The sequence below is a fragment of the Anabrus simplex genome, chromosome 3, assembly GCF_040414725.1.
Source record: "Anabrus simplex isolate iqAnaSimp1 chromosome 3, ASM4041472v1, whole genome shotgun sequence".
NCBI lineage: Eukaryota > Metazoa > Arthropoda > Insecta > Orthoptera > Tettigoniidae > Anabrus > Anabrus simplex.
Window position 1 is genome coordinate 396,363,054 of NC_090267.1, and position 25,773 is coordinate 396,388,826.

General features: G+C 37.3%; 1 protein-coding gene across 2 annotated transcripts in view; it reads right to left on the reverse strand.

Annotated features, from left to right (window-relative positions):
- LOC136866424 (vitellogenin-4) overlaps positions 1 to 25,773 on the reverse strand; it is a 252,654-nt gene that overhangs the window by 107,796 nt on the left and 119,085 nt on the right. For both annotated transcript variants that reach the window (XM_068226732.1, XM_068226731.1), the window contains exons 9-11: positions 9,462 to 9,646; positions 7,119 to 7,345; positions 3,959 to 4,175 (exon numbers count right to left, since the gene is read on the reverse strand). In XM_068226732.1, coding sequence (XP_068082833.1) covers positions 3,959 to 4,175; positions 7,119 to 7,345; positions 9,462 to 9,646 — 629 coding nt within the window. The remainder of the gene's footprint in view (positions 1 to 3,958; positions 4,176 to 7,118; positions 7,346 to 9,461; positions 9,647 to 25,773) is intronic.

The window sequence follows — 25,773 nt, forward strand, 5'->3', positions numbered from 1 at the left end:
AATGGTTTTCCGTGGTTTCCCATTTTCACACCAGGCAAATGCTGGGGCTGTACCTTAATTAAGGCCACGGCCGCTTCCTTCCCACTCCTAGCCCTTTCCTGTCACATTGTCGCCATAAGACCTATCTGTGTCGGTGCGACGTAAAGCAACTAGCTAGTCCTTTCTATCTCTAAACTGTTAATAGTTAATGTACAACTTCTCTCACTTAAGTAACTTCTCATCAAGCAGTAGAGATTCTTACGACAATGAAATTCCTTTAAGGCATTAAGAATACCAACTACTCTCTGTGACGTACCAACAGTCAAACACAAGAACGATAGAACAACTGATGGCACAACACTCCAAATACTCGGTTTCAATTGCCAATACTACCACAAAAGAGACTAGAGGCCATCCCAATGTGAAATCATGCCAACTACTTAGGGTAGGCCTCGATCAAAACACAAGTCACAGGACTGGGAAGCGATGGAATCTGGGCAAAACTAAAGGTCAAAAGAACCTTAACCAAGGGGTGGAACCAGGGGAATAGGATAGAACAATTCATGAGAAAACCATGAAACACCATAAATAGTCTAAACCACATAAAAATTTAATAAATGAAGAATATTTAAAAAAGGAGAGTAATACCCATAAATAATTTCATAAATTAAAAAAAAGGAAATTAATCTAAATAAATTACTAAAAGGGCTAAAAGAAATTAATTCATAAATTGAAACCTTTTAAAGAAGGGATCTTCTAAAATTATAGTTAAAACCTACATCTTGGGGACTGATTATCAAAGTTCAAAATGTGGTACTTAATGACTTAATCACAATTCATTTAATACCTTTTAGGGCCAGTTCGACCATCTGCTGGTAAAGTGGCTGGCAGCTGCCTGGGAGGTAAACTACCTGGGAGTGTAAATCAGCTGGTACATTGGCTTGCATGCAACCACCTCTGCACAAGCTCTAGGTTGCTACCCGGAGCTAGACACTGATATAGGGGGTTGGCTAGACTGATTTTCAGCGACTTCTCGCTTTCGAGTGTGGTGCTATCTATCATTAGAAGTATGAAGCTCATTTCAATTGTCTTATTTTTCTGTGCTTGCATCTGATGATTATCACCAAATGTCCAATAACGGACCATTTATATTGGTATTATAAATTTACTCATTCGGAACAAATATTTCAGATTCCCTATGGGAATCAACATCTGTATCATCTGATAGCCAAGCAGGCATCAATTTTTGGTAATGAGACAAAGTCTCTCATAGTGCATTGGCACTGCTGGTGGCTACAATTAGCCCACGCAGTGGCCTCCACGGTATGCACTATCCATGCGTCTTGGTAGGTGTGCTAGGTACCAACTGATGAGCCCAGCCTAGCACACAGGGGTGAAACGCTGGCAACCAGGAATGAGTTAGCTGGAAAATTTATCATGTCCAATAACGGACCATTTATATTGGTATCATAAATTTACTTATTCGGAATAAATATTTCAGATTCCCTATGGGAATCAACATCTGTATCAGTAGATTGGTCAAGTCACTCTCTCTGTACTAGAAAGTATGCAAGTTTTCTTCATCTTTCTAATTTACATTTAAAAATTTATTTTCGTTCCCTACAGTTGTTCTTAACTCTCTTTTACACGCTTCCATATATGTATACGCATACACACATCTTCCTTATGGACATATTGCCTTTGAGCATTCTCTGTGCAGGCTTCTGTGAACTGTTTAAGTATCTCCACAAACCTCTATTTACAACTAGTTCTGTGACCTTGTTTAGCTCCATAGGCTTCCATTTATTGATAATGCATTTAATTCTAATGTTTAACTTTACAAAGATAAAGTTGGAAGATACTGTAAATATAAAGAACTAATCGGGGTAAATATCCATTCATAGGAAGAGGAATTCAGGGATGGAATAGTTTCCGATTTCTTTGAAATCATTTACGAGAAGACTATGTAAACAACTGATAGGGAGTGTGCTATCTGGGCGACAGTCCTACATGCTATATTAATCATAATATCACTTTCTATAAATAGCACACATATAAAGCATTTTCCTAGTAGACATAATATTGTGATTAAACATTTCAATGAAATATAGTATTAACAAAAGAACGTATGAAAAGAGGCATACAGATGAATACAACACTAACAACGAAAATTTAAAAAAAGATTTGGCATAACGAAGATTCAAACCTGCATACCTCGTATTACGAAGCGAGCACATTAGCCATTACGCTACAAGAACACTTGGGGTAATTAGGATACATATACTAAGGGATACATATACTAAGTTATACCTGGTGTCTGAAAACTGAAAATTTAGAAAATTAAAGCCCATTTGAGATGATTTCCAAATACATTTTGATTTTATATCCTTGCAGAGATTTTTGCGAAAGCTTGACGTATAAAATGTGTTCCCTACGCTGTCGATGCAAGAAGCTGGTGTGACCATTGCAACTCAAGGGAAACATTAATGTTCAAAATCCTGCAATACAATATCGATCACTGTTATGGTAGCATGATTTTATCTGTATACTAAGCTAACTTAAGTTGTATGTCACCAGAAATACAGTTAATAATATTCAGCTTTCAAAACTTTCCTGGCAGGTAAAGTCTTATCGGGCCCTCGAAGTAGCCGATAAATTACGTGCCGGGTAACTACGATTTATGCTGCCGATAGCGCTACCTGGGAGTGGTCGAACGGAAACATCCTTTCACGCAGTGGGCAAGTTACATGCTACTTTACCAGTAGGTGGTAGAATCGGCCCTTAAAAAAAAATTTCACACAAACTGGAGTTCCATGTTCAGCTACATGGCTAGATGGTTAGCGTACTCACCTTTGGACCAGGGGTCCTGGGTTCAATTCCCAGCTGGGTCGGGGATTTTAAACTTTATTGGTTAATTCCAATGGCTTGGGGGCTGGGTCTGTGTGCCATTTTCAGCATTGGATTTCATTTTCATTTTTTAGGGCCCCATTGTCACAGACAATATGGTGTCAACTCAAAAAACCTTCACCAGGCCTCTTTGGAGGACATTATTATTATCTCTCATGATGTGTCCAATGTACCTGAGTTTTTGCTCCTTGATGGTTGTTAGAAGCCCTTTTTTTCTTATTTAACAAGTTGACGACTTCCTTATTGGTCTTCCTTTCTACCCAGGATATTCAAAGCATTCTTCTGAACAAGTACATTTTGAAAGGTTCAATCTGCCTCTTCAGTAAAGGACTGAGCATCCAGCCTTCAAAACCATACAGAAGGGCAGGGAAAATATAGCACTGTAACATCCAAACTTAGAACTGAAGGAAGAGTTCCTGATTGGTGAATAGGGCCCTCATACCACTGAACAAATTTTTGGCTTGCCGAATCCTGGATATTTCATTCTTGGGATCACAATGCTCAGTCACATTATTTACAATCCCATTAATGTGATTGCCTTAATGAAGATCTTTCCTTAAATCAATGCCTAGGTACAGTGATCCCCAGTATTTAGCATGGAAAATAAATCTGTGACATAACAGCAGGGCCTTGGAAAGTCAAAATGACCACTGCCCAGCCAGACGGCCTGTAGATACTTAAGTGTCACATTGTCAGCATGGTCAACATGAAAACATCCCCTGCTGTATTGTGTGGCTTTCTTGACCTTCTGTATTGCATGGTTTTCTTGACCAAGTCTGCTGCTTCTCATATCAAAAAATTCCTCAGTTGGTCTCAGGAGGCTAAGTGAACTCTGCTCCAGTCCTCAGTCCAGAATTAAAATCACTATATCAGCCAGGAATTGAACCCAGGATCTCTAGGTAAAAGGCATGCATGCTACTCTTACACCATGGGGTTGGCTGAAGAAAATGATTGTGTCTCCAAATGATACAACTTCTCAGTCTTATTAAGGAGTGTAACATGAACATTAGAAAGGAATGCTTAATATGATGCACATGTGAAAAAATATCTTATAAGGGCTATCAGTACTTACTTCCAGGCGTCGCACTGTGTATCCAAGAGCAAATGAGTCAAGCAACAAGTGAAGAACATTTGGATTTCCAGTACGTTGATTTGCCACAGCAAATAATTGAGCCATACCTCCAAATCCATACAGGGGATCTGCATAATCCAGAATATAGTTGCCAGTAGCCCAGTTACTAGCTGATGGAGGCTTTGCAAAGCGAATTAAGTGCGAAGCTAAACTGCCCCTAGAAATAAAAAGATGGTGCTATATAAAACTCAGTACCTCAGAAAGAGAATGATTTGAAGAAGGATAAACCACAAAGAAGAAAGTTCTTCTAGATTTCAAACACTGATAGAGAGAAATATCTTCTGATTAGGTTACTGTTACCATGAATGGTGCATCCTTGATAGGTTGGTTGACATAAATTTCAAATCCAACAGAATTATTCTAGTCATTTTTTAAACTAAACCCCACTCACAGTAACAATATTAACCAGTGCTGGGTGCTACAGACTTGGTTGTTGGTATAGTAATGTAGCAAAGTATGGAGTATTTCCTCAGAAGTAGACTAAAGTTGAATATTGCAGGGTTACTGGATTGGGCAAAAGAGCGGTTGAATGGGTGGCTAAAATTTTTTTAAATAGGACTCAAAGATTGAGAGTAAGTGAAAAATGATAAAACTTGAAAGGTATGAAAAAGAAGCAGCAATCCAGAAAGGAGTGATGCAAGGCTATAGTTTCTCCCCTCTCCTTTTCAATGTTTATATAGAACGGGCAGTAAAGGAAATCTAAGAGGAATTTGGAAAAGGAATCACAACCCACACAGAGGAAATCAAAACTCTGAGATTTGCCAATGATATTTTTATTTTATCTGAGTCTGCAGAAGGTCGGGAGAAATTGCTGAATGGTATGGACACAGTCTTAGAGAAGGAGTATGAGATGAAAATAAATAAATAAATAAATCCAAAACAAAAGTAATGGATTGCAGTTGAATGAAGTAAGCTGATGCAAAAAATACTAGATTAGGAAATGAAGTCTTAAAGGAAGTAGATGAATATTGTTACTTGGGTAGTAAAATAACTAATGATAGCAGAAGTAGTAAGAACATAAAATGCAGACTAGCACAAGCAAGGACGGCCTTTCTTAAGAAAAGAAATTTGCTCACTTCGAATATTGATATAGGAATTAGAAAGATATTTCTGAAGGCTTTTGTATGGAGCGTGGCACTGTATGGAAGAGAAACATGGACCAATAACTAGCTCAGAAAGAAAGAGAATATAAGCTTTTGGAATGTGGTGTTACAGAATAATGTTGAAGGTGAGATTGATTGTATCACAAATGATGAGATACTGAATCGAATTGGTGAGAGGAGAATGATTTGGTGAAATTTGACCAGAAGATATAGAATGATAGGACACATCATAATACACTCGGGACTTTTTCAGTTGGTTTTTGAGGGAAGTGCAGATGTTAAAATACAGCAGAGGTAGACCAAGGTATGAATATGACAAACAGAGTAGAGCAGATGTAGTATGTAGTGGTTATGTAGAAATGAAAAGTTAACAACAAAAATAATATGAGTACAGAACTGCAATCTTTGATGGCTTTTTACAGATGATGTTGTACTATATAGAATAATAAATATGATACAGGATTGTGAGCAAATGCAAAAAAGACCTTGGCAATGTTCTGAGATGGACAGCAGACAATGACACCGGTATGATGGTAAGCGGGGATAAAAGTCAGGTTGTAAATTTCACCAAGAATTCATGTGCTAATCCTTTTGGTTTAAATTACTGTGTTGATACAAAGGAAGTATCTCATGGGGATCACTGTAAATACCTAGGTGTTACAATAATATAAGGAAATATCTTTTTCTTTTTTCTTTTTTTTTTTTTTTTTTTGCAATTGGCTTTACGTCGCACCGACACAGATAGCTCTTACGGTGACGATGGGACAGGAAATGCCTAGGAGTGGGAAGGAAGCAGCCATGGCCTTAATTAAGGTACAGCCCCAGCATTTTCCTGGTGTGAAGATGGGAAACCACGGAAAACCATTTTCAGGGCTGCCGACAGTGGGGTTCGAACCCACTATCTCCCGAATGCAAGCTCATAGCTGCGCGACCCTAACAGCACGGCCAACTCGCTCGGTAATATCCTCATTAGGTAATCACATTAACATAATTGTAAATAAAGGTTACAGAACTCTTTAGATAATTTTGAGGGTATATAGAGGTTTTAGTAAGAATGTGAAGGATAGGGCATATAAGACCCCAAATTACAGTATGGTTCCAGTGTATGGGACCTACACTAGATTTACTCGATTCAAGAGCTGGAGAAGATCCAGAGGAAAGTGGCATGATTTGTTCTGGATGATTTCTCACAAAAGAGTAGTGTTACTAAAATGTTGCAAACTTTGGGCAGGAAAAACTTGGAAGTAAAGGGATGAGCTGCTTGACTAAGAGGTATGTTTTAAGCTGTCAGTGGAGAGGTGGCATGGAATGATATTAGTAGATGAATATTATTGGAGTTTTTAAAAGTAGGACAGATCATTATATGAAGATAACGTTGGAATTCAAGAGGACAAATTGAGGAAAATATTCATGTATAGGAAGAGGAAATAGGGATTGTGACAATTTACCAAGGAAGATGTTCGATAAATTTCCAACTTCTTTGAAATAATTTAGGAAAACATTAGTTAAACAACTAATAACGTTATTTTGCTTTATGTCCCACTAACTACTTTTACGATTTTCGGTGATGGTGAAGTGCCGGAATTTAGCCCTGCAGGAGTTCTTTTATAGGTCAGTAAATCTACCCACACGAGACTGACATACTTGAGCACCTTCAAATACCACCGGACCGAGCCAGGATCGAACCTGCCAAGTTGGGTTCGAAAGGCCAATGCCTCAACTGTCTGAGGCACTCAACCCGACAGTTAAACAACTGATAGGGAATCTGCCACCTGAGTAAGAGCCCTAAATGCAGATCAGTGGTAATGATGATTCATTCTTTTCCTGCACTTCCCACATCATAACTGAAGATCTATCAAGTTGGTCCCTTTATAAGTGTTGATGCCTGCCCTCCCAATGAAGCTGGGAAGCAGAAATGGGCTTGTCAGGAGTTGAGAAGCAGTGGATGTAGAGCTAGTCTAACATAATCATAATAACAAAACTATGTGTTCACTTACAAGCCTTTGTAGCAGGGATATTTGGTGTCTATCAGTGAGACCAATGTTGTATAAAAGAAATTTTGTAGATGAGGATTAGGTTCTGATTCCATAAACCAGAGCAAGTTGAAGAAATTGCCATAAGTAGGTCCAGACAGCATAAGCATAGTAAGAGCTGCAACTCTCATCTCCAGATGTTCACTGCGGTTTGTGAGAATTGGCCAATAAGTCTGATAGATCTTCAGTGTCTGTTGAGTAAACAAAAATAAAAACTTTAAATTAATGACCAGGTCTCAATAAAATATAAATAGTCAAGTTCAAAAATAATGCTTTAAAATATTATTCAAGTGGTGGTGGTGGTTTCTAGTTAAGTAAAGTAACAAAATTATGAACTTCTCTTAACACTAATCTTAGGAAAATGAGGAAAAGGCCCAAATTTAAGAATGCTTTACCATTGGTCTATAGTAAGTAGTACTCTTGTTTGTCACTAGATCGCGCACTGTGCACAAGCCTTCCGAGTTACAATTAAAATGTTTCTTGTTCCATCATATGTGTATGCGAAGTAAACAGCAAGGCCTATTTTTATATTTTATTATTTCTTCTACTACATTAGTCCCTGATACAAGAAATATAGGGTGTTTCAAAATGAATTTCAGGGTTTTAAGGCTCTGTAGTGTTTATTACATTGAACTTACATATGTAAATAATACATCAAGTGAAAGAGCAACTCAAACAGTTTGTCCTACAAGTGTTCAATGTGAGCGCCATTCCTCACACGGCACACATCGAGTCGATAGCAGAGTTCATCTCACACCTTGCTCAGTATGTCTGGAGTAAATGTTGCTCCTTAAAACTCTCCACCCTGACGTCACCGGAAATGCTAACTCATGACTAGCCCTCTGAACTGGTTTCTAGGGGCTACGCATGAAGGACTCTCTCACTCGTTCAACATGCTTCCTTTGTTGGTCATCCGGTACTCTTCCCTTTGGAAAGACATCTAAGGGTATTTTTATAACTTGAAGGATTATAATGGAACATAATACAGAAGGCACATTGCACTGTAACTACAGATACAGTCCTTGCAAACTGTAAAACACAAAAAGCTTTCTGTTCCCCAGTCGTCACTTTGCTACTAGACACAGGAACCAGTGCATGCGCACAGGGATAAACACTTGTAGAACAAACTGTCTGAGTTGCTCTTTCATTTGATGTATTATTTATAATTGTAAGATTTCAATGTAAGAAGTACTACGGAGCTTTGAAATCCTGATATTCGTTTTGAAACACTCTGTATCTTAATTGGAGCTCAGAAGGTTTCTACATAGTGAGCCACATTGTGAAGAACGAGAGTATCACTTACTATAGACCAACCGTAAAACATTCTTAAATTCAAAGCTTCACTATTGGAGAAGTCTTGCTGATGGACAGACAAGATTTTCTTCTGAAGACAAGGAGGAAAGTTCTCTGTGAAACATAGAACAATTTCATCTTGTTTTCTGACATGACAAAAGCTCAAAAGCTTATCATCATGTCTACAAATATGGGCTGTGAAAGCATCATTCTAAATATGTAACAATTTTGATGAGGAGATTCTGAAAATAATACTGTTAAACAAAACCTCACTTTGTTGAAACATATGTATAATTTACTTCAATCTACACAACTTATATTTGAGTTAATTTCATGTTGGTATGACTATTTCCTCCTTCACTAACCAGGTCCAGATTCATAAAGCTTGTCATGATCTAAGCTTTCGATGCAGTGAAGAAAATTTGGAAGTTTTTATGTTTTAGATAGTTTCAGTTTGGGGTTTGTTTCATAATGACATTGCGACTTTAGAGTGTAAGGGACTTTTAAAGTTCTTGACTTGGACAATGTGATAGCTCCAACATTCTTCATAAACAGTTCCTTGGTCCATGTCTAGGACATTTCTTCTATTAGGTGTTTAAAACGAGACCTGGAGGGTTTGAGGAAAAGTGGCTGAAGTATCTTATTCCATATCTTTAAAGTTTTTTGAATACTCTGGTTCTTGCTGGAAATGAAGAGTATGGTACATGTTTTACTGTGGGAGTAGAAATGGATTCTTTAAGTCTTTGCAGAATAATTTTCTTTGATTTAATGTTTACTTTTTTGTTGCTGTTTTATTTTTAAGCAAAATGTTGTACAATTATCAAACTAGTTTTAAATAATGTCTACAGAATGCTGAAAAGTGTGAAAATCATGTGAAGAAATGTATTAATTAGAAATAAGAGCAAATGTCTCCCGAGTTCTATAAGATATCAGTCCTTTTCTCTAAATGAAATATTTTTAAAATGGCTCAAAATGAAAGACCTGAATAATGAATAAACAGTCAAATATACTCACCTTTGTTGGGTTATAAGCAGCAGTCATAGTAGCCCAGACTCCTAAAAATCTAATATGATGAGGCCTCTCAGTAAAGACTGTAACATTTCCACGAATAACTGGCTCAATGTAATCATATACATCGCCTATTTCAATGTTGTTGAGAGCTTCTAAGTATAACAGTTGTTCATCATAATTTCTGCTTCCTGCAACACAAATATTAAGTTTCTTTTTCACCATGAGTATACTAAACTTTTAGACAGAATAACTGAAAATGACTATTCATACAAAAGTATATTTTAGTAGGCCTATCTATATGTACAAAATAAATGTAGAAAAAGAGAAATCTGTTAAAAAACCTGTCTTTTGATTTTCTAGCTACTGCTCTCTTTCTGCCGGTCTTACAATTTGTTTTACGTCACACCGACACATATAGGTCTTATGGGATAGGGAAACACTACGAGTGGGACAAAATACAAAGGATCATAAAATATGATCTGCCATTGCTCAAGTGTTAAGGTATTAGGAGTTTACAGTCTTCGAGGAGGTTCATGCAGTCTCTCTGTTACAGGCAGCACCCTTCGAACTGACGTGATACCCTTCAAAGACCACCAAAAAAGGTTTTATAATAGATCCAACGATCAGATTCAAAACATCCAAAACACAACACAATGAGGTACATGAGGAAAGAAAGAGCAACAACATGTAAACCAAACCATTCTATCAACAAGAATAGCAGTTGGATGATATCAAAGTCATCAGATTAATGGTTGGTGCTAGAGGAACCATTCCTCTCTTTTTTGTCAAGTTCTGCAAAATCATTTAACCTTGATCAGGAATTAATAAGAAAAGGTGCAGTGATTGCCTTGAAATATTCTATCCAAATCCTGAAGAACAAACATTTTCAGGCTAACTCATACCTGTTGCCAGCAGTATGCACTAGCCATGCTTCTTGGTAGATGTGCTATATACCAACTGACGAGCCCAAATTAGTACACTGGGGTGAAACGCTGGCAACAGCAATGAGTTACCCTGAATATTTATAATGTCCAATAACAGACCCGTTATATTGGTATTATAAATTTACTCATTCGGGACAAATAATTCAGGTTCCCTAGGGGAAACTATATCCATATCATTCAACTTTTGCAAAAGAGACAGTCTTTTATAGTGCATTGGCACTGCCGGTAGCTTCAAATAGCCTATAACATAATATGTCAAATGTACTAACCAGCTCACAATATGTTCAACTAACAATTACTTTTAAAATCTATATGTAGTGTTTGTTTTAAGTAGCTATATATCCACAATCTAAGTATTCCTGGTAGGAGACAAAGACAAAGTAAGGAATAAAATCAAATATTAAATTATGGGAATCTATTAGGATAAACATAATAACAGATCAGTGTGAGAAGTGGGAGCATCAAATATGAAAAACTTGTCATATATCAAAAGACAGGAACATGAACAGGAACACATAAAGGGATAAATACAATGACAGGCCACTGTGAGAAGAGGGAACAAGAGAAAGAGAAGACAAGGATAAACATATATTTTCTTGTGCTAAATCTTGATAAATTATTTTGGCATACTTCTAAGAAAAAGAGGAAGCAAGTTATAAATATGAACTTTGGTACTTCAATATGAACATACTTTTGAACGAGTTGAGCTTTTCAAGTTCTTGGGAGTTATGATTAGCGAACAGAATCAAAGAGAAGTGGAAATCAAATTTAGAATACAGAATGCTAACAAGGTGTACTACTCTCTACAACTTCTATTCTGTATGGAAATCAACATCTATATCATCTGATGGCCAGGCAGGCATCAATTTTTGGTAATGAGACAAAGTCTCTCATAGTGCATTGGCACTGCAGGTGGCTCCAAGTAGCCTACGCAGTAGCCTCCAAGGTATGCACTAGCCATGCGTCTTGGTGGGTGTGCTATGTACCAACTGATGAGCCCAACTTAGCACACTGGGGCAAAACGCTGGCAACCAGGAATGAGTTAGCTGAAAAATTTGTAATGTCCAATAACGGACCATTTATATTGGTATTATCAAAATTTTTGACGAGAAATACAAAACTTAAAATATACAATACTGTCTTCAGGCCAGTTCTAACTTATGATTCAGAATCATGGAGTTTAACAAAAAAAACAAGAACATCACTTACAGGTTTTCAAAAATAAAGTTTACAGGAAAATTTTTGGACTGTACTTTGATTCTATATCTCAAACCTGGAATAAGAGATCAAATAAAGAAATACACTCACTATCACAACAAGCACCAATAATCAACTTCATCAATTCCAGAAGACTTCAATGGGCTGCTCATTTTCTAAGGATGGAAAATTATAGGATGGTCTTACGAATCTTTAAAGAAAAACTAACAGGAAAAAGACTAATGGGAAGACCACGTAGCTCCTGGAAAAACAAAATCTTCAAGCTATGTAGACGTCTGACTGTGAACAACTGGCAAGAACTCACCCAAAACAGAGTTCAGTGGAAGCAATTTGTGAGATCGGTGCGGGATCTTCATGTCCCATAGAAGCCTGCTCAGTGAGTGAGTGAGTGAGTGAGTGAGTGAGTGAGTGAGTGAGTGATTTTTTAATCCCAGCTTATAATATCAGTATTTCAAGTCATAGATGTAGTTGTTGATAACTAATCCAAGGATTACAAAGAAAGACTATAGTGACTGGTTAATTAAAGAGAACTGTCAATGACAAGCAAGCTGAAAAACCAAGCATTCAACTGTTGGTTCAAAGGGTAATCACATCACAGGGAAGAATCACAAACGAGTCCGTTCGCTAAAGGGTTTTAAAAGTTTTCTTTTTTTACAATTGTTTTTTAAGTTTCACCGACACAGGTCTTAGGGTGACGTTGGGATAGGAAAGGGCTAGGAATGGGAAGGAAGTGGCTGTGGCCTTAATTATGGTGACTGGTGTGATGATAAGAAACCACAGAAAACCATCCTCAGGGCTGCTGACTGTGGTGTTCAAATTCACTATCTCCCAAATGCAAGCTCACAGCTGGGTTTAAAAAGAGCTGTGTATCTAATAACAGGTTTGGAATAGGGAGACCAATGATATAACACAGGAGGAAACAAACTCTGAGTCTGATATGAAAACACACTGCTAAAAAAGTGGAAGAAGATGAAAAAGCAGGCTGAGAGTAAATATACTAGTAATGGAAGTAATTTATCACTTATTCATGCATTTTTTTGCTAAAAGAAAATTTTTGTATTCTTGTGTTATCTCAAGGTATGGTACTGTTACTTAGTTAAAGGTATCTTCCTTGTACTGTAGAACATCATTAGTAGATATCAAGGCGATGTTATATGTGAATCCTTTCTTTTTTCTTGTAATCACATCATAAAAACTTTAGAGCCATCATACACTATCAGATCAGAAGTATCTGGACACCTATTTGAAATTGTCCTTTAAGAGTTTCTCGGCTACACTGTGCTGTAGCAGACTTTAATGCGGTCCTTTATTACAGCTCAAACTCTGCAGAGGAGACGGTCTACCAGGAAAACATGTTTGGGGTAATGGCAAACCCTTCTTCCTGCAGCACTGGAGCAAACATAGTTAGTGATGTGGGTCATTGGGGTGTGGAATAAAGTCACTGTTCTACTTACTCCCAGAGGTGTTCAGTAGGATTGAGGCCAGTCTATTGGCGGAACCTTACTTTTTGCAGACTCCTTACGAACAAAACCTGCTTTATGGTAAGGAGCATTATCATGCTGAAACACACAGTGATCATCTCTTAAACAGTCCTCTACCATAGACAACATGCAGCTGGTCAAAATGTCCTTCCTTCTACCTTTAAAGTATTATAAAGGGACCAAGTTCCTTCCATGAAAAACATCCCCACATTATTACACCACTTCCATCAGATTTTACCGTGGACACCAAACAGGCTGGCATATATTGTTTGCATGGCATTTGCCACACTCAGATCCTTCCATTTTACTACCTCATGGTATAATATGATTCATCACTTTGAATCATGCATCGCCAGTTGTCCATGGACCAGTGATGCACTCTTTACACATCTGCCATCTGTTTTTGGACATGAGAAGTATCTTTCATGATTTTGGGCTATCCTTCATAATTTCAGGTCAAATACAAAGGGAAGAAGTTCTTGTGTTAGAATGTGCTTATCTGTAAACAGGCTAAACTACTGCTGAAATACACTTTCTTCTAGTGGTGAGTAGTGGAACTATTAAATAAGCATGGTAACCAACATAGTAAAATGTTCTAAATAAGAAAGTATATTCCCGAATGACTCTTACTAGAGCTGAGATTTCTATGTAATCACATATTTTGTTCCTTGCTATTCAGTTGCTGGGAAAAGTTATATTTTTACAAGCTACTATGTTAGGGTTATTATAATTGAATTTTATTTTACATATATTTGTAGGTACTGTATTCTACATTTTCTTTGTGATATTACATAAAATTACATATTTTAGTGTTTTAGTTTTTTATATTATATAAATTGCTGTATTGAAGTTTCACTCTTAATGTGGGGCTGTTGTGAGTTGTCTCAACAGGGGAGAATAAGATACAGTAATTATGAGTGATAAGTATTTGAAAGGATGACAAATTCAGGTATGAAATCAAATTTTCCAAAGGTTCCAATTAGCTGCAGGAAACATTGACACTTTAATTCTATGAATCTTTGCATCTTTCATCCCAATTTGTGTTAATTGCTTATAAAACTAGCCACTTTGATAATGGAATTTCCAGAAATATTTTTCTAAACATATTTCTGTGACATCTTTCTTATTTAGGAATTTCAAAATCTATTCTTAAAGCTTTTCCTTTTGAAATGTCTCAACTAGGTTTTAGTTTATTTTAAACAGTTGAGGAACATAATTCATGAACATAAATTTTCTACAGAGTCAGCATGGCATTAGTTGTGTCCTCGCTGGCTTCAAAGTTAAAATCATGGATTGCAGTTGACGAGCCCTTTACAACTGATGGCAAAGTAGTGATTTGGCAAGCATGCAACAAACACATTGCATGTTCCATGAAATCCCTGCTTGAATAACATGCACAACGTACACTACATAGAAAAAACAACAATTATGTCTACAGAAGAAACAAACCATTCTTAACACAGATGCAGCCTTCACCTTCAAGTAAATCTTCCTTCTTTCTTTCTTTCTTTCTTTCTTTCTTTCTTTCTTTCTTTCTTTTTTATTTTTTTACTTTTTTAACTTACGCAGTGCTATGATTGCAGCCAATATTCCATGGTATGAACTTGAAGTAGCTGAATTCACATCTTTTCTTGAAAAATACTGCAAGCAACATGTTCCTCACCAATTACCACTACACAAGAATTATCTTCAAGTCTGCTATGACAAAGTAATGTATAACGAAAGACGGTAGATAGGAAATGCTTCCATATGGGTTGCTGTTAATGAAACAATGGATGGTAAGGGTAGATTTATTGCAAATCTTGTGGTGGGGAAGCTAGAACCTGACAGCACCTCAAAGCTGTAAACAGCTGGACTATACAAATCACTCAACTATTGCAAGATTGTTGTATGATGGATTAAAAGCTCTGTGACCGACTGAGATGCAAGAGGAAGGGGTATTAGTGATCTATTCTGATGCTGCAGCATATATGCTTATAGCTACAACTGCTCTGAAAATGTTTTATCCCAATGTGCTCCATTTTACATGCTCAGCTCATGGACTGCAACATGTTGCCAAAAATATTACAGCTAAGTTTCCACAAGTGAATAGATTAATTTCAGCAAAAAAAAAAAAAAAAAAAAAAAAGTTTATTTAAAAGCCCCACAACAAATGCTATCTTACAAATGGCAATTGCCGGAGATACCACTGCTCATGGAACCAGTGTTAACAAGGTGGGGAACATGGACAGAAGCAGTTATCTTCTAGAGTGAGCATCTACTAATTTATTGATTTATTTTATTTATTACTTTGGGAGTGGCGACCCCATTGTACTAATAGCCTATATATGATTCATTCTTACATCCCTGACCCAGTCAATGACTGGAAAACAGGTTGTAGGTTTTAATTAATTAATTTATTTATTTATTTCAAATTTTGAATGTGTAAACCAACAACCATTCCACATTCAGTGTAACTAAGCTACCTTGCTCCAATCTGCAGTGTTCCAATGTGACACTGAATGACATTGAGCCCTCAGCCAGCTTTCATAGCAGAAGCAGCAGTGGTTGTAGTGACATTTGACTTTACTTTGAGTGTACAGAAGAGATCAAAGTATGAAGGCTTTCACGGTCAGTGTCAATATAATAAAAATCTTCCGGGCTATTATGCCGTGGTCCACTCATCTCATTCCTTCCAGACGTAATGACTACTGCTGCGGTAGTCATCTTCTGTGGCATCATCTATATATGTACACAGGAGAGTTCAGAGGGAAGGGTATGGAGAAAGTGGTAGTTTTTCACATTGGTACCAAAAATGAAAGACAAGCAGGAATAGGTACCAACATTGTTGGAGATGTGTGGGATTTTGTTAGTGCAGCATGGAAGAAGTTTAAGGGTGCAGAGATTATTATCAGTGGGATACTACAGTATGTAGGAGGGATATTGACTGGAATGGGATCAGGGTTTTAAATGAGACTATAGAGTGAGTATGTGGGAAACTGGGACTGAGAATAAATCGTAGATAAATTGTAGATCCTAATGGGTGGATAGGAGGGACCTATACTCAAATGGCCTTCACTTGGACTGCAGTGGTATGTTTAAATTAGGAGGTATGTTTAGAAGGAATATAGGGAGGTATATTCAGGGAAACAGGGTGGACCAGGAAATCAGCAAGATTTGTTCTGGGTTATTTCTGAGAAAAGAGTATGACTATGTAAAAACTTTGCAAACTTTGGGCTGGGATGACTTGGGAGTAAGGATACAAGCTGCTCGACTAAAGAGTATATTGTGAGCTGTCAGTGGAGAGATGGCATGGAACAACATTAGTAGACGAACGAGGTTGAGTGGCATTTATGAAAGTAGGAAAGATCACAATATGAAGATAAAGTTGGAATTCAAGAGAACAAATTAGGACAAATATTCATTTATAGACAAAATGGTTTAAAGTTGAAACTGTTCTCCGACAGGGAGGTGTACTATCCCCCATACAATTCCTCATAGTCATGGATGAAATTCATAAGAACAGTAAAGAGAGATTGGGAAGACAGGCAACAAAAGCCATGTTGTTTGCAGATGATATAGTGATGAGGATGAAACGGAAGTGCAAAAACAAGTAGATGTATGGAATCAAGAGATAGAAAAATTTGGGATGAAAGTAAGCACGGAGAAAAGTAAAACAATAGTGATGACAAGGGGAAGGAAGGAAGGAAACAGAAGATGGAAAGATAACCGAGGAAATTGGGAAAAGAATACAACAAGCAAACAGCTTCTACCAGAGTGTAAGGGGTATTTTGTGGAACCAAGATGTCCCAAAGGAATGTAAGAAAGTATTATATTCAACCTATTATGAACTCATATTAACATGTGCAGCTGGATCGTGGACTACAACAAAACAAGAGGAGAGTAGAATACAGGCAACAGAGATGAAATTCCTAAGAGGTATCGAGGGCAAGACCAGAAAGGATAGAATTAGAAATGAAGAGATAAGGAAAAGGACAGGAATCTTGAAACCTCAAGACAGGGTAGAAATAACAAAGCTAAAGTGGTATGGGCATATGATGAGAATGGGAGAAGAGAGAGTGCCAAAAAAAGCTTTTTCAGAGAAGTTAACAGGAAAGAGACCACGAGGAAGACCCTGAAAGAGGTGGACAGATTCAGTGTGAGTGCATAGAGAAGAGGGGAGAAAAACCAGAAGATGTACTTAAAAAAGGAGAAGAGTGGTGGAAGGACAGGCAGCGATGGAGGCCCTTGATTTACAACTCGACCCGGGAAGCTGGAAATGAAGATTATGATGATTCATTTATAGGAAGGGGAATTAGGGATTGAATTAATTTCCAACTTCTTTTAAATTATTTAAGTAAATGCTAGGTAGACAGCTGATAGGGAATCTGCCACATGAGTGATTGCCTAAATACAGATCAGTGGTGATTGTCTTGTATTATATTGTATTATCTTTTGATCAGATGGTGTACCAGTATACGTGAGGCGATCTTATATTTGGGCTCAATACAGTGTACTTTTGTGTATGTCAGGTCAGGTACATCCTGCTACTGTATGCAACAGTAGACGGTGCTACCTGCGACTGTCTGGCCGAGGGTTGGGCGGCCATTACCAAACCTGACAAACTAAGGGAGAACCAATGGCTATGGGCAGAGGAGTTCACCCTTAGAGGGCTTCTTGAAGCCTTTGTGTAGGAAATGACACATAAATTCAACAGGAAGCTGCTGCCTTGCAGATGTGGCAGGGGACTGCTAAAGGCTAAGGGAGATAACCCTGACAGAAAATCTTCTCTAATGTTAGGCCTAGCAAGTCAGTTGGAGAGTAATTGCAATCGCTTTCAAAACAAATACGAGCCTCGGATTGAAGAACTCAAGACAACGACAACAGCTAGGTGCGTATGATGGCTTACAACCTGAAGTTTCACCAGCCATGAAACCTAAATCAAGTCCCAGTTGCCATATTGGAACCTTAAATATTCTAACATTGACACATAAAACTGAAGAAATAGTTGATATGATGGAAAGGAGGAAAACTCTTATCATGGGGATGATTAAAACCAAATGGAAGGCAACAGGAATACGACACCTCCATCTAGATTATAAACTGTACTGGTCTGAAAATAACTCGGAGTCAAGAAATGGAGTGGGATTTGTACTTCATAAAGATATTAATGTTTTGTAGCCAGATCGAATTTGTCAGTGACAGAATAATTAAAGTGTCAGTAAATTGGAATGGGGACAAATATCATATAATCCAGGCATATAATCCAGGTCTATGCTCCACAATCAGGATGTTCAAATGAAGAAAAAGAAGCCTTCCTGTCCAACTTAGAAGAACATATGGATTGTGAAAATTTGGTAGTAATGGGAGATTTTAATGCTCAGGTTGGATCAGACAGACTGGGCTATGAATCCTCGCTGGGTCCTCATGGAATGGGGAATAGGATGACAGAGGGCGAACATCTTCTAGATCTTTGTATGGGGAATAATATGGTTGTAAGCAGCACTTGGTTTAAGAAAAGGGACACGGATAAGATCACAAGATATAGTTGGGACGATCAATATGGAACTAAGATTGATTATAAACTTTACTTGAAGTGAGCAACGGTAACGTCTCTTTACTAGCTTTAATATGTTTTAATACTCCATTTGGAATTATCAACTACATTTTTTCTTTTATCATTATTCTAACGCCCTCAACCTCCACAGGGCGCCACTTTACAAGGTTTAACGTAACAATTTACGTTCTTATAAAATGACCAGCATACAATTTGTTACCAATTTTTAAACAAGGACTTTCAAGAAAGTGTATAAATTTACGACTATTTGTTTTTTAAGACTTTATTAAGGCTTCATTTTAAGAATATCATAACTATTGTTAACTATTTGCTCACCATTTGAAGCACATTTCCAACATCATTCTCACTCTCATATGTAATTTTAATACAATTAGGTACCTGATTAATTACCTTTCAGATTGAGATTAAGGCTGAAGATGCCCTTAATTAAAGGGTGAAACATGTCCCTATAATTTTATTCAAGATTTAATTTCTTAATTAAAATCTCTATTTATGTATTGAATAGGTGGAATAAGTAAATTTTAATATTTATTTGAGTTCATTGATTATATACTCGCCGACCAAGAAGTTCGGAAGATTGTAAATTATGTCAAAGTAATTCCTAGTGAAAATTTTGATAGAGACCACAGGCTGTTGGTTGCAGATATCACAAAGAGAAGACCTCCTAAAGTCTACAAAAAAAGAACACCAAAAATAAAAACTTGGAGATTTTCAGAACCAAGGGCGAAGGAAATATTTCGAGAAAAGGTTCGGAAGATGTTACCAAAAAAAAATCTGAGATCTGCAAATGAGGAATGGGATAACCTTAGGAGAGTATTGGTGAAGACAGCTGAGAGAGTATGTAGAAGGCAGAGCCAAATAAGAAAATCCAAAGAAACAGCATAGTGGAATGAGGATGTAAAAGCTGTTGTCAATGCTAGAAATTGTGCAAGAAGAGCTTTGTACAGCACCAGAGTGCAAAGAAATCCAAGTGAAATTAAGGATAAACTATCATTTTACAGAGAAAAAAGATTACAGGTCAAAAGAATAGTTGACATTGAGAAAAAAATGCAAAGAAGATCTTACCAATAGAATAGGGCAAGACAAACACAAGAAGCTCCTATGTAACATTGCTAAAAACAAAAGAAATGATAATAGTACTATCAACACAGTAGAGCTTCCAAACATAGAGGTAACTAGAAATGAAAATGAAACATTACAGGAGTTCAGTAGATATTTCAATCACTAACTGAACTGTAATGCAACTGACGACACACAAGATGACCCTCTAAATCCTGTAAATTATAATGTAGAAAGTCTGACCTGGCTGGAAGTGGAAACAGCAATATGTAAAATGAAAAACAAGTCTGTAAGTTTGGATGAGTTCAGGGTGGACATGATCAAAGCACTTGGAGAATGAGGAATACAATGCTTGTAAAGGATACTAAATAAAATTTGGGAAGAAAATGAAATCCCCAGCAACTATAGGCAAGGAGTGATTATTCCACTATTTAAGAAAGGTGTCCAACAGAAATAAGACAACTATAGAGGTGTAACCCTTCTATCTCATGGGTTAAGAATATATGAGACCATCCTGGAAAGAAAAATCAGAAAGTTTGTTGAACCTAAACTTGAGGAAGAACAACATGGATTTAGAGTGAACAGATCAACACTAGACCTCATTTTTTGACAAGAATGCTCTTTGAAAAATACTGGGATAAGAATAGAATGGTTATAGTTTTATTCTTGGAGATTGATTGATTGATTGATTGATTGATTGATTGATTGATTGATTGATTGATCGATTGATTGATTGATTGATTTATTGATTGATGTTCGTTGTTTAAAGGAGCCTAACATCGAGGTCATCGGCCCCTAATGGTACGAAATGAGACGAAATGAAATTACAACTTAAAAGTTCAAAATCCTCCACTGACCAGAATTCAAAGCGTGAGGACGAAGAATGAATGGATGGACGGATATGAATTTAAAACGATCAGTGGATCCGACCCACAGTGAATCACATGTACAGAAGCTGGCACAAAACAATGGTAGTAATGATCAAGGGACTGCTTCTATAGCACGATGCTGAATCAATTATGCTATTAGAAACGGGTCCAAAATCCAGGTCATCGACCATGCTATGTGTAATGTTACGGTACTAATCAAAAGTAGCGGAAACTCGCGGTATTCCACACACTATGGTACTATTCACAGGTAGTGTAATGCGCACATGTAAAACAGACCTATGGTGTTTCAGCACATCGAGGCACTATTTACAGGCAACACAAACCTATGGCGTTCTTTACATAAGTGGACTAACCACAGGGACTCGTTCTATCCCGTGGAATTCCTCACACAGTGGGAACTGAGCATAGGTAAGGCAGAACCATGGTGTTGCTAATCCCATGGTGTCACTCATATAGGGTTACGAATCACAGGTACTGTAGGACCCACCTCCTGATTCACACACTGTCACTACTAATCACAAACCTATTGTGTACCTAATATAGTGGTACTATGCGCAAGTAAATGCGACCCATGGTGTTCCCTGCATGATGGTACTAATTACAGGTAGTCTCATGGTTCTAATTGGATCATCCCTTGGTTGCCCCGTTTAGTCGCCTCTTACGACAGGCACGGGATACTGTGGGTGTATTCTTCGTCTGCATCCTCCACCCACAGGGGGTTCTTGGATATTGAGAAGGCATGTATCATGTACCACGTAAGCACATATGGGAATGTCTGAGGTGTAAAGAAATGCCAGGTGAGATTATAGCTCGAGTAAAACTACTATATCAAGAGACAAAGAGCTGTGTGCAAATTCAAGGAGGCAGGTCAAACTGTTTTGAAACCAAGAGCAGAGTCTAACAAGGGAGGTTATAAAAGCAGTGCAAATGAAGGATCAGACAAAAAATGCACTTGTTTTTATTTGCTGATGATGTTATGCTATGGGGTTAGATAGAAGCAGAAGTTCAAGCTAAACTAGATCTTTGGCAAAAATAATTTGAAAGAATGGGAATAAAAATTAAATGGCATATGGCTTTTAGTGCCGGGAGTGTCTGAGGACAAGTCAGGTGCAGATCTTTTTATTTGATGCCCGTAGATGACCAGCGCGTTGTGATGAGGATGAAATGATGATGAAAACGACACATACAACCCTCTCCCCGTGCCAGCGAAATTAACCAATGATGGTTAAAATTCATGACCCTGCTGGGAATCAAACCCAGGACCCCTGTGACCAAAGGCCAGCACGCTAACCATTTAGCCATGGAGCCGGGCAGAATGGGAATGATCATCAGCCAAACTAAAAACGTCGGTTTAGTGATGAGTTGAAATCCTGAAGCAGTCCACCTGTGAGTGCAAAATGAAGGAGTAGACATTATCAATAAGTTCAAATACTTAGGGAGCTTCATTTCTTCTAACAATACCATAAACCAAGAAATAGGCAATGGAATACAAGCTGCTCCAAATTCTACCACTCTGTTCGTTAATTACTTTGGGATGACTCATTTCCCCAAGGTTGCAAGCTCACGCTGTACAAAACATATCTTGTACCAATTCTAACATATGCAGTGAAAGCCGCAACGTTAACTAGATCTGCACAAAGTCGCCTACAGGCTACTGAAATGAAGTTCCTTCGGTCATGTCTCCAAAAGACAAGGAGAGACAAAATAAGTAATAAAAGTTGCCATTGATGCTTTCATGGCCCGTACTTATAGACATGATACTGTATAGGCTTTTGGGCTTATGCCGTGTCAAGAGAATAAGGTGAGAATTCTTTACGTTTCACAGAGAACTGTGCTCTGCGTCATCAGAAGAAAATCTCGACTGTCCGTGAGAAAGGTTTTTTAAACAATGACTCTTTAAATTTAGACGTTATAATAGAAGTCAAAATGGTATGTTAATTCGCCACCAGATGGCTCCCCGGAATAAAAGTATTCGGCAACAAATAGGATTGGACAGGAGCCTGTTGGAAACCTTAGAATTAAGCAGATTATGATGGTATGGACATATTAGAAGGATGACACCATTTAGAGCCCCAAGAGCATACTATGAAAGGAATGTTGTTGGTAAGAGGCCCAGAGGGAGGCCTAGTGATAGTTGGAAAAAGCAAATTTTCAAAAGACCTTGCCAAACGTGATGTAAATTGGCAGCAAAAGGTAGAACATCAGCTGTGGATGGACAGGATGAAATGGAAGAGGTTCGTAAACACCCGCACCCGGCTTGCTGGAGTAGAAAATCGATGATGATGATGATGATGATGATGATGATGATGATGATGATGATGATGATGATGATGATGATGATGATGATGATGTTCATGACAGTGTACTTTTGTAAAATAAAAGCCTTGTTTAATGCCAGCTACCTTTTATATTTCTTTTGAACTGAAATAGGCTTCATTAGCACAGACAGGGCTGTTTCTTATAATGCTGGACCCACTTCAGAGGTTCAGGACCTGAAAAGAAGTAGAATAGTTAATATAAATATATGGCTGTGCTTGCTTGACTTCTGAGTGACAGTCATTTTTGTGTTCCATTTGAACTTTCTTCCAGTAGAGCAACTACCCAAAGAACTAAGAGCAGAAAGATGCACACAAACTATTGTCAAAAACTGAATAAAATAAGGAGAACACATGCTCTAAACAAGTACAGTAATGACTAGATGACAATAAATTGAATAGAAGAGAATAAGAATGCCAGGTTTATAAGGATACATGGAAAAGTCTTAAAAATACAGTGGCATTAATATAATAAAATGATAAAACACTGCTATAGGTAATAGGATTACATGTAAATGACTTAAACAAGTTCTGGGAAATAAGTAAAAATTCCAGATGAGAAAGGAAATCCTGTAATAATCTCCGAGGTGGTGTGGTGATAACTGCTGGTTATTATTAGTCTCTAAGACAACTATATGACAGAGAAATCTATGAGGACTGCAAATATTAATCTTTGAGAGAAAAAAATAATTACTAATATTTTAGGCAAGTTAAGAAAACTTCTTGTAATATTCTATATAGAGTAATAAATAAGTTACAAGATTGTGAGCAACTGCAAAATGACCTCGATAATGTTGTGAGATGGACAGTAGGCAATGGTATGACGATAAATGGGGTTAAAAGTCAAGTTGTGAGTTTCACAAATATGGAAAATCCTCTCATTGATGGATGAAAGTTCCTTTTGGGGATAATTGTAAGTATCTAGGTGTTAATATAAGGAAAGGTCTTCATTGGGGTAATCACATAAATGGGATTGTAAATATAGGAACTCTGCACATGGTTATGAGGGTATTTAGCGGTTGTAATAAGGATGTAAAGCAGAGGGTACATAAGTCACTGGTAAGACCTCAACGAGAGTATGGTTCCAGTGTATGGGATCCTCAAGAGGATTACTTTATTCAAGAACTGGAAAAGATCCAAAGAAAAGCAGCAGCTCGATTTATTCTGGGAGATTTCTGACAAACGAGTAGCATTACAAAAATGTTACAAGGTTTGAGCCAGGAAGACTTTGGAGAAAGGAGATGTGCTGCTCAACTATGTGGTATGTTCCAAGCTGTCGGTGAAGAGATGGCGTGGAATGACATTAGTGGCTTTGCGTCGCACGACACAGATAGGTCTTACGGCGGTATGACATTAGTAGACAAATAAGTTTGAGTGGTGTCTTTAAAAGTAGGAAAGATCACAGCATGAAGATAAAGTTGGAATTCAAGAGGACAAATTGGGGCAAATATTCATTTATAGGAAGGGGAGTTAGGGATTGGAATAACTTACCAAGGGAGATGTTCAATAAATTTCCAATTTCTTTGCAATCATTTAAGAAAAGGCTAGGAAGACAACAGATAGAGAAACTGCCACCTGGATGACTGCCCTAAATTCAGATCAGTAGTGACTGAAGTGATCTTATAAACTGCTGGGTAGATAAGCAGATGATTTTTTAAGACTTTCTTAAATATCAGCAAATGATTCAAGAGAAACATGAACATGAACATAAGTATGTGGGGGAAAGTTCTAGAGGAAATTTCTTAAGTAGTTAGCTACAGGGACTTTGTTGAGATCCTTATTGTCTCCTTAACACCATATTTAATGCAGTAAAATTTTAAAACAATTAAGGTACGTGTGAATTTGTATATGACTGTGTTGTAATCTTAAGCTAGTAGTAAGCTCAATGTAGAGTATTGTAAGCCGTAGTGTTATGCACTGGAAATACTTAAGTTGTGGGTGAATTTGTATATGATGATGCTGGATTTATAATTTTAAACTAGTAGTATTTCTTGGTATTTTCTTTCCATGGAATTGCTTGTTGTACTCTTGTTGTTTTTGTTCTCTGACCAAAGGCCAGCACGCTAACCATTTAGCCATAGAGCCAGACAATAAGTAGTTGAGATGCATAGCTTGTAAATAAATTATTAGATTAGGATGTAATATTTACCCTATCAAGGGAAGCTAGCATAGGAAGCAATTTTAATGTGTTAATCTAGTTCATATAAGTAGAAATCATAAGTTGAGATTTTTTGTAATATTCAATTTTATAATTATCACATAATGTTCATCTTGGAATGTTAATTTGGGAATTTATTAGACGGAGGAAGTTCTCAACTAGGAGCATTTTCTTTGAAGTCATTTAAGAAAAGACTAGAGAATCTGCCACCTGGGCAACAGCTGTAAATGCAGATCAATGATGATGATATCTAGAGTTTTGAGAGTGCTTTAGTTCCAAGAACATTGAACTGGGAAAAATGTGGCATAGTATTGCATGTAAATAACAGTTTCATTTATGCATGACTTAAGACACCTGTACATTGGATCAGGAATCCATTCAATTTTCTAAAGTAATCGGTGGAAATTTTGTAACATATGGTGTTTGATTGGAGATGTGCTGTGTGCATGCAACATTGCTGGGATTCGAACAAACATCCACCATTTAGATAAGCGTCTTCCATAACGAAACACATCTTTATTTTCTTCTCCTCTCTGTCCCATGCATTTAGAGAAGTTGTTTCAGTAAAGCGGCGAGAGACAATGCACTTGTAAATTTTGTAATGGTGAGAAGACATGATCATGCCAGAATAATATGTACTGAAATTTGTGGGCTTAAGAACTAATGCCCTCAGTATAATAAGTTGCTAGTACT